Consider the following 10,637-nt stretch of genomic DNA (forward strand, 5'->3'; position numbering starts at 1 on the left):
GGAGAACCCTCTCACCAAAAACCTCACTTTGAACTTCTCAACGTTGCCATTTGCTACATGCTTGATCTTGTAGAACCACTTAGAACTTACAACTGACTTCCTCTTTGGTCTTAGCACTCTATCCCAAACATCATTCTATTTTAGTAAGTGTAATTCTCACTTTCCATGCTATGGAGTTTGAGGCACCATCCAATCTATGTTCAAACTAGAGGCCTGCTGCCATCTCTGAGATCTACTGTACAAACTCCCAAATTAAAAAAACAACTTTGAAATTCTCTTACTGCTTATCCTTCTTCCAAGCAATAGATTTAAAGCTGCAAATATTTGAGAATCTCAATCAGAGATCAAGCTCTGATATTCCAAGCCCTAGGTGACTAATGTCCTTATGATCTCTGATTGAGACTAATGTCCTTATGATCTCATTCAAACAAGTAGATGTTGGAAACTTGACTATACTGAGGGGGAGGAGGGGTGAATTAGTATAGTGCATTCATGGTCATAAATTAACTTTTTACTTTTCTTTTCAATATTTTTCTGAACTATTAGACGAGCAACAATACATCATATAAATAGCTGATTTAACTTATAAACATCCTTAAATCACATCATAAGAAACACACATGTAGACACTAGATATAAGTGGAAACCCGTAATGGGAAAAACCACAAATTTTGTTGTTGTGATGTAGAGCAAGCATCCACTCCTTTTTTACATCAGCTTTTGTAGTCACCCACCTAAACCCACCTACAGGAGGCTACAACTTCTCTTTTATTTTGCAAGCTACAACTTGCTGGAAGCACCCACTCCCACTTACATCAATTTTCTGCAGGCTTCTACCTACAAGAGGATTCTACCTTGATTTTCTTCTGCAAGCTACAACTTGTTGGGAAGCTCCTACTCCCTCTTCTACAGGCTCCAACCTACTCTTTTTTCAGGCTACCACCTGGAGGGAGACAACAATCCCTTGATACATAAAAGATTTAATATGCTGGTTTACCTGGTCTTTAATTCTGAATACCTCCATCTCTTTGTCTCTGTTCTGTACTATGTTTTTGCCTCCTTTACAACTGCTTATCTTCTGTTCTTCCTCCTCAATTCTGCTTCACATATTCTCTTCTTTCTCTTTCTTTTTTCCAGGTAATTCATGAACTAGGTCTTCTCATAAAATCAATCGACTCACTTACTCTCTAACAACTATGACATCCAAAAGCACATCTTTTTATATGCATAACTCGCCGACTATTTGTAATATGTATTCCATGTAGGATCTCTTTGTATTCCAGGGCTCTTTGTGGTCTCTCTCTTCATTTCCGAATTTGAAAATCAAGTCAAGACAAACAAACCTTGTAATATTCAAAAAACTGAAGCAATACAAACCAACAATGATAATTGCAAAAGCCAAGACCAATGTGGATTTCTTTTGGCACATTACAGAATGCATACACTTTTTTCTTAAAGACAATACGTGTATATACGCGGTCTTCTCATTGACAACATGCGTATATCCTGTTTCATTCTGATTTTTTCTTGCTATTCCTTTCAGGCACACCATCAGCTCTTGCTAAGCAACAATATACTCTGTTCATCTATGACTGGTAATACACCAACAATCTTAGTAGCAACCAAGCACTCCATCACTCTAACAAGCATATCTCTCAAGATACACTAGCAGCAATACATTAACATCTCCAAGCATTTACATCACAGCATCTTCAAGGCCATACCTCCGACAAGCATCACATACTCAGCAACATATTGAATACCTTTGAATATCAATCTCCAAGGCCATATCTCTGTTCTACATCACTCATTGGGCACTCAAACTAAATTGAGCATACTGTCAATGAACTTCTGAGCAGGAGCTGAACTGCGTGAACATGAATTACACTGTGTGATCCAGGAAATCTTCAGCTGACACAGGAACTGTGGATGCTTACAAATAATTGCTTCACATTACACAATGACCAACACAGAATGCCTTCAACACCGTTTGCCATCAATGACAACTTTGTCAACAGTAGATAGCGGAATTTAATTAATGTTGAAATTGAATTTTGACTATAGCATTAATCACACAATTGTTGGCATTATGGCACAGGTTTGGCTCGATGACATAAGTGTTGTCCTTGATGGCAACTCACTCAAATAGCAGATCACAGTTCAAGCTCTCAGAATGGTAGAAAATGAGACACCCGCAGGTTCCTTTTCACAAAGCCGCGTACATACGCAGGTGCACCGAACAAAAGGTGCGTACATATACGCAGGTGTACCGAACAAAAAGTGCGTACGTACAGTACACGCACTTTCATGCAGAGAAAAGCGCACACACGTGGGAAATCTTATGGTTGGTCCATGGTATTTAGTCTAACATTTTTGAACCTATGGTTTTGGTCTGTGGTTTTGTATCTAAAGTATTGAACCCAGGTATTGGGTCCCTAGTATTGGATCTCTATGGTTTTGGACCATGGTTTGAGTAAGGCCTAGACTATAAAAAGGAAAGGAGATCATTTGGCGTGAATGTGACTGAGGGGTGGAATATCTTGAGAAGAGCAAGATCTGAAATACTGGTGATCGGTTGGTGAGTTATAGCTGGATCTGAATCAAGGAGGAACCTGAGCATTACAAGATGGTTAATATCTACTGATAGGTCGAGATCTCTTTGGCGCATGATTAGATCTATAAATCTGATAATCTGGGTCTGATTAAGAAAAGGGATAAATTATCTATACCCGCAGATCCGACACAGTGGAGGCGCGTATACCCGCAGGTTCGACACAGCGGAGGCGCAGATATACGCGGGTGTGACACAGCGCAGGCGCGTATTCTGCAGGATCGACAGAGCAGAGGCGCGAATACCCGCAGGTTTGACACAGCGCAGGTGCGTAGTCCGTAGGATCGACACAGCAGAGGCGCAGATACCCACAGGTTCAACACAGTGGAGGCGCGGATACCCGCAGGTTCGACACAGCGGAGGCGCGGATACCCGCAGGTTAAGAAAGTGAATACTGCGTATGTACGCAGGTTTCTATTGGTGAAGTAGTGGACTTTTCTTGAAATATGTTTTAGCTACTTCTGTTTATTACTGCAGTGTTCTGAGTTCTGAATTGGTGTCTGGTTACTGGTACTGTGTTCTGAGAAGTTATTGATTTAGTATTTGTACAAGGAAGTTGGTTGATTGCAGATCTATTTGATGTTTGATTGATGTTCATGGATCCAGTCTGAAAATTTATGAAACGTGGTCCCTGGAAGAAAAGAGAAGTCTTCTGTAGGTCAGCACCTACGTACTAGTACCTCAGCTAGTACAAGAGCTAAGGGGGTGGTAGCTCCCTTCCAGTAGCAGCTGGAAAACGAGTGAAGGTTGGAGCATTCAGTAGGCCGGCACCTACGTACTAGTAAATGGATCGGCTAGTACAAGAGCTAAGGGGGTTGTAGCTCCCTTCCAGGAGAGTTTGGAGAACTAGAGAAGGTTGTAGCCTTCTGCAAGTAGTAGCCTGTGTACTGGTATAAGACTGCACCAGTACAGAACTATTGTAAAAAGAAGTTTCTTATTAAAAGAAGATTGAGATAACTTGCAACAGGTGGTTTTCACCCACATTGGGTTTCCACCTTACATCATGGTGTTCATGTGTGCTTCTTGTGTGTGATGGTCTGTTCTATTTTACTGCTCTTGTTTACTGTTCATATGGTTAGTAATGTTCGGATGCACTCATTAACACACAGTTGCGTATACACGCGTTTTGCCTTAACTGAAGTAGCGTATATGAATCTTAATATGGAAATGGAAAAGTTATATTGATTTGATAACACTGATTCACCCCACCCCCCCTTCTCAGTATTATTTCCAACAACAGTAAGCCAGAAATTAAACAGTGGAAGCATAAAAATTAATTGCACACATATAGGTAATTACTTCAAATCAGCATTTGTTCGTTCAAAAAATTTACAAGAAAACCTCCACACGCTGCCCAAAAAAGGCATGCAGGGATACCAAAAAAAACTTGAAGTTGAGCTTCTACAATTTGTTAGAGAGGTTGAGCAATTCACTGTTGTATAGAGTGTACTGCTGTCATACTGTGCTGCTGTATGGATCAGTATGGTACTGCCTGTATGACTATATGGACCTGATGTCTCGTACTGCGCACTGCCCTGGAATGCCTCTTCCTTGGCTGGTTGCTCTCTCTGTCACTCAACTGCTCAAGTCTGTGTTTTTAAAGCCTCTATCTTCCCTGTCTCGATAGTTTTAGTGGAGAATCTATTTTTAAGATCACTCCAAGTACAATTTTAGACTCAACTGCTAAAAATAGGACTTTCACTTTTTAACTTAAGGGAAGTAGAAAATAGTATTACTTTTTTCCAAAATTAGAATTTACTTCTGAAAATGACTTTTTCGAAAATATCTCAAATCACTTCTTGCATGTCCACAATGAACTTGTGTGGAAGTTCCTATCTGGGCTATAATTCTCAATATTCTACACGTGCTCTGCTTGAGCCTCTTGTGACTTCGTATCCAACTGACTTGGATCCTGACTACTTAGCACCTGCCCTGATTGATACTATCATTGACAAACTAGTTAAGCTCACTTGACATATAAAAATTCATTTGTTCCAGTTGTTAAGGATAGACAACACTTACATTAGTCTAAGTGGTACACTTTGGAGCAGGTCAAAGTACAGTTCCTGCTATTGTATCTGCAAGCAGTGGAAGGCCATTGCTCTCTGAAGGAAAATAGGGGATTATAGTTGAAACTGACATTCTCAAGTTGATTTGACCTTCACTAGCTGATTACAACTTGCTTCCTCAAATTTTGCCTATCTTCAACATGTTTTGATTGACATTGACACCACATTAGTCATTGACCTTGACACCAATGCCCCAGATTGATGTCAACATCGATGAGCCGACTCTATTCAATAGTCTGAACTTGGAAGATGAACCATCAACAGCTCTACAACCACCTTAACTCTTGAGCCATCTCTAAAATGTTGAGCCTTTATTATCAAGGAGATCTTTGCTCTCATAGTCTCATGATTGTTTATGTCACAATTTGTAAACATATGTACCCTATTCAGCTTTTGTAATGTAAATTAGGTATCCTTTTTATATATCTCTAGTTTTCTTGTTTGTGTAATCTTATGCTTTATTCTGTTGTTATAGAACACCTTATCTGCAATTCTGCAGTGCATAGCATCATAGTGCCATGCTTTAATAGTTGAACAGGACAACAGTGCCTGACATCATAACACCATTCTTTAGCAGTTGAGTAGAATAGCAATGCATAGCAGTTGAATGAAATAGTGCTATGCTTTAACACCACGTTACCCTAGAATGTTACTATACCACCGTTGTAGAGCCTTATGAAATATTGTTCTGTTCGTTTGTTTCTAATATGTATTATACCATTGTTTTTCTTTGTTTTTAATATTTATTATAAACATCGTGCTGCACGTCTAAGCTGTATTTAGTGTTAGGTAGTTTTACACTTGCAAGGTTAATTCTAATGCTTGTTTGAATTATAATAATGCAGTCACATCCTTGGCTGTCAGACAGTGAAAAAGAGCAACTCTGCCGAGTCATCAGCTGCCAGAAGCTTTCAATAGATGCATGCACTCATGCAGCCCAGAATGAGCGATTACCTCTCAGGATTGTAGTACAAGTCTTGTTCTTTGAACAGTTGCAGCTACGGTCAGCCATTGCAGGATGCTTCCATGTTGCTGAAAATGGTAATGTTGCAGCAACTCTTGCTCGTTCAAATCCTGGTGGTGATGTTACTCTAACTGGCCCAGTCCTACATAGAGATGGTTGGGCTACTGTTGTTCGTGAAAATAAATATCTTAAAGTGAACATGGACAAGATGAGATCCAGAGTAGGTGAGCTTGAACATGAATGCACAAGTATAAGGCAAGATATTGAGAAGTTAGGGAAATTGAAAGGCACATTTAGTTCACTGTCTTTAGTTTCAAAAAAGATTGGCTGTAAACTAAGGCTTCGACCAAGTGTTGTTGAAAATGGAAATATAAATCGCAGACAGCAACTTGAACAAGCTACTCCTCGACAATCCAAGCACCGGCGAAGCTTTTCTCTGTTCTAATGAATGGTGAGTACAAGTTTTAAATTATATGCAATTCTTTTTTTTCTTGCTGGAATTAATGTAAAGTTCAGTTGCATTCAGACAACTATATTGTAAAAGGTTTACAGGATTTAATGTTCCAGCACAAGACTGTAACTCATCTTCTGTAAATTAAAGTGTTCAGCAGAGCAAAGTTGTGCATAATCTGCTTGAATTTTGGTCATTTAATTCTTAAGATTGTGAAACAATCATATTTACTGGATGATATCTAGGATTTGCTCATTTAATTTACAAGACTCGTGGAGCCTTACGAGTACTTGGCAAGTCTGCTCAGTTGGCTAAAGATGAGAAAGTTTACTCAGGAAGTAAATGGTCATGCTTGGGCAAACTGCTAAGAGTCGGTGAGTTTGACCAAGGACAAGTTTGATGTAATTGGTTGGTTTGTTAATACTTGCCAACTTCAACAAACTCGTCCAGTGGCACAAAAAGAGTTTGACCAAGGACAAGTTTGATGTAATTGGTTGGTTTGTTAATACTTGCCAACTTCAACAAACTCGTCCAGTGGCACAAAAAGCCCAAAAGTGATGTAGAAACCCTCATTCTTCTATAATTCCATTTCTTCTGCTTCAGGGAAGAAAACTTGAGACAAAAACCATTTAAGAGCATATTGTAATTGGAGTCGGACTGTTTGGTTGCTTTTCAGTACATGGGAGATGGCAAAATGTGGGGCAGTTGATTTTAACATGCCTGTCTGCTTATTTGGATGTCTATAAACAGAATCTATGATGTAACGAAAAATCTCTCTTTTCTGCGATGGAATTAAGTTTTTTTTTTTTTTTTTTTTAAGGCATCTCTCGGACTCAATCTTTGGGTTGCCAAAATCTGAGTTGTCTCACATTTAAGAAGAATACACTCGTGTAGTTACAACCACGCATGATGGAACATTCATTATTTAAATGTGAAACAAAATTGGGGTTGTTTTACAGTCCTTTTAAGGTTGAGATTGTTGAACGCGATTCATGTTCATTTCCAAGATGAGAGGTCGGCCTTTTAACAGTAATGATTTGAGTGCGAAGTAGTCTCTAATCTAATATGTAAATTATTTATACATCATAACTATAAATAAACGAAATTAACTGATGCATGGGGGTTTTATTATGAATATGCAATTTTGAAGTCCAATGTTGTTAGGTATTTGACTAATTCCATGTTAGTTGCAATTTTAAGTTAGGTATAGTAGTTTATATTGATGGATTTATTAGGGATTACATCCATTAATATATGGAAGTTTTTTTTTTTGGATTTCCTTGCATTTTTCCTCTTGGAAATACACACACTAAAGACAAATTTAAGTTAAAAGTGAAGAAGTATTCATTGTGTGAAGAGACCCAACCTAGTATAGAAGAGATGTTATAAGGTTATGTGATGTTATGTAAACATTTTGACGACAAATTTACATTACAATTAAAATAAAATTAAAATACAATTAAAAATAAATAACATATTAAAATAAAATAAAATTAATAAATAATTATAATTATCAATTACTAATAATTAAACCAGCCTAGACTCATCTTAACTCTGAATCTACCAAGTGCCTAGAGGGCTCACATCTTTTCATTCTAAAAGAGGTTCACACCTCAAGATATTTGTCCCTCTCGACGCTTGGTAGATCCGGAGTTAAGATGGATCTACACTGGTTATACCTTAAATAGATTCAGTAAGAAAAATGACAATGGAATTAGATTACGTGTCTTTAAACTAATAGCAAAAGGAAAAACTGATGCAAATATACAAGGCTATATAGATGTAGGACTCAATAAAACAATTTATGTACTTGCAATTTGGTGAAAGATCAAACATTTGCCACTAAATCATTTTAACTAAAATATCCAAAGAATTTAGCAACAATGAATTTATTGTCTAGTCGATTAGCTCTCAATCCCACACTATTAAAAGATAAATTCTAGGAAACCAATCAAGGCAAGTTTGATGCACCATTAGATGCAATTCCTTTTCTCACCTTGTCATTAGATGCAATGCCCTTTCTCACAACTAGTGCATTTCCAATTATAGGGAGAAATTCCCTAAGTGATGTTTTTAACATGTGATTTAGGCTTTGCAAGGGTTTGATCGATTAACAAGCATAAGAATTTTAACATATGTCAATGAAAGTAGGATGGATTCACAATATTGTTGCTTGTTCTTAGGGTTGTGGATTCTCAATTATGCTTATCGATGCCTAGAAAAGAAGATAAATGATATTGACAAAGTAATTTGATATACATTCAATTTAGTAAACAAATCGGCTAGATTATTAAATTATATTGAGTGAAAATGTTTAGAATGAACCAAAGTGTACATATAACCATAAGCGGTGCAACAACCATGTAAGCCAATAAATGTGCTATGGGGCAAAATTTTAAGAACATATCAAATTTGATTTTAAATAGTTTTTTATTCTTAAACATTACACAAAATAATAGAAGACCAACAACAGGTCACACTTCTTATTCTTCGTTTAAGCAATGACCCTCCAAAGGAAAAATTACAATCCCCCTGAAAGCATAGATGTGTTGGCTCTGAAACAACCTTTGGTTATACCATCAATCCAACAATATGATTTACACAAAAGGCAGAAAAAGAAAAGGCAATGCAACAACTGTGAGGTTCTCCTACCCCCCTAAAGATCATCTTAGTGTTAGTACTAGACCATATATTTGACTACAAAATAATCCACCATAGTCAATGAGTTTCTCCTCTAAAATTTTAGATTTTACAACTAAGATTTCAGATCGATCATCAATGACAAAGTCATATATGATCATTCAACAATAATAAGATATCTAGTTAGTTCTTTGAAACCAACCCTTGGGTTCACCTTGAATTTGAAAATGGATTTTGCAATTCAAACCTTCAAAATATTTGTAATATAGGTCAAATTTCAACTTGAGAAAACCTCCTTTACTTCTTGAAAGAAGGATTAACCATCCATGTTATCATTAACATCTAGTTTTCATGGGGTTTCCCACAAATAATAGGCTTTCTTCATGATTCAATGGCTTCTTGGCAATGTGCCAAGTCATCTTTCAAGCTCCTCCTTTGTTGTGGTATTCGTGAGAAGCCTTCTAAATGCACATTGATCCTTTATTATGCTTTATAAATTTGAAATGCATATTATATCCACCTTGTTTGTTCATTTCCAACTAAATTAATAATGTGACAATGCATGTCATCCATGCCAAAATAAATGGCAAGCTAGTTTTCTATGTCATTGGGACTCATTCATCTGATTCCTCACTTCATTATCTTTTTGATGAGCTTTCATTTGCTTAGTTTGGTCCTTGTGGCTTGCATATTTCCTTTGGAAATTGGAGTGATGGAAACTATCAGATCTCCATTTATTCATCCTTGACCATTACATATGGTGCTCCAATGTCCATAATAGATGCATCACATGGATAATGTTTTTATGATTTGTAAGTGTGAAGACATTGCCATTATGTCATGATAAAATGGAGTCTTCGTGGACCCTCTCCCTTATACATACCACAAGTCATTTTTAGGTCATCATCATCATGATCACGTGTCAACCATAGGTGTTGCCTTCTAATTGGTTCAAGTGGAAACTCGAGCATCCCCCAAATTTTACTTGTGGAGATCCTTGGTATTCTCAAGCTTTCTAAGGCTCTTATGATAATCAGGTCTTCACTAGGGGCTTCCAAAGTGAAGTGAGAAACCCACACAATTTCCCTATTTCTTCCATATATGGTAGTTTTGGCCATTATACTTTCCAACCCTAAAACCTTATTTTGCCATTGCTCTCACTCAAACCAGGAGCCTTCCTTTCTTGTAAGTTTTATCAACCAAATAAACATTCGACTCTGATACCGGTTCTTAGGAATAAAATCACAGAGCAATAAAGTCAAAATGAATGCAGAAATAAAACATAGAATGAAATAATACAAAGGAGACACTAATAACATCATCAAATTTTAACGTGATTGAATCAGAGGCAATTATTCATAGCCATGACCCAGAGATTCCAACTTTTTGGCAATAAGCATAAGGTCAAAATAGCCCTAACCTCATCATCAAAGTTGACTCTTATAAAACTTAATTCACCAGTGACTGTATTAAATTCATTTAAATGATCATCAATAAACCAATCTTTTAACATCTTCATATTAAATAAATGCTTCATAAGAAATGTCCTATTGGAAGTTGAGGGTTTTTTTGTACAATTTAGCCAATGCCTTCATTAAACCATTTGTTGGCTTTTCTTTTGACACGCCCTTAGTGAGGGAATGCGACAAAAAAGCATGGGTGAGATGTGACGTAATTCTTTGACTGTAGATAATAGGAGAAGACAAAGGGAGAGAGGAAAGAGCCCTAGGGAATCATGGAAAGTCTAATAAGGGAAGATCCAAATCCAGAGGGAGGCTAAAACACTCGTATTATGGGAAGAAATGACATAAGAAGAAAAAATGTTAGTCTCTGAAAGAAAAAAAAGGAGATGGACAACATGAGAATAGTAAGGAAGAAAATGTAGCAGGTGATGTGTTATAA

At 37.1% G+C, this 10,637-nt stretch overlaps 1 protein-coding gene across 2 annotated transcripts in view; it reads left to right on the forward strand.

The window, feature by feature from the left end:
- LOC149167672 (Phototropic-responsive NPH3 family protein) overlaps nucleotides 1-6,897 on the forward strand; it is a 93,422-nt gene extending 86,525 nt beyond the window's left edge. Inside the window, exons 4-5 of one of the 2 annotated variants that reach the window (XM_089433077.1) lie at nucleotides 5,526-6,095; nucleotides 6,341-6,897. In XM_089433077.1, the coding sequence (XP_089289203.1) occupies nucleotides 5,526-6,089 (564 nt within the window). In that variant the 3' untranslated portion in view covers nucleotides 6,090-6,095; nucleotides 6,341-6,897. Of the gene's footprint in view, nucleotides 1-5,525; nucleotides 6,292-6,340 lie in introns of those variants that run through there. The other variant, XM_089433078.1, reaches the window with a different exon arrangement.
- The last annotated feature ends 3,740 nt before the right edge of the window (nucleotides 6,898-10,637 follow it).

Source organism: Pinus tabuliformis, chromosome 5_1 (genome assembly GCF_031772625.1).
Source record: "Pinus tabuliformis cultivar Carrire ecotype Pingquan chromosome 5_1, CPIR1, whole genome shotgun sequence".
NCBI lineage: Eukaryota > Viridiplantae > Streptophyta > Pinopsida > Pinales > Pinaceae > Pinus > Pinus tabuliformis.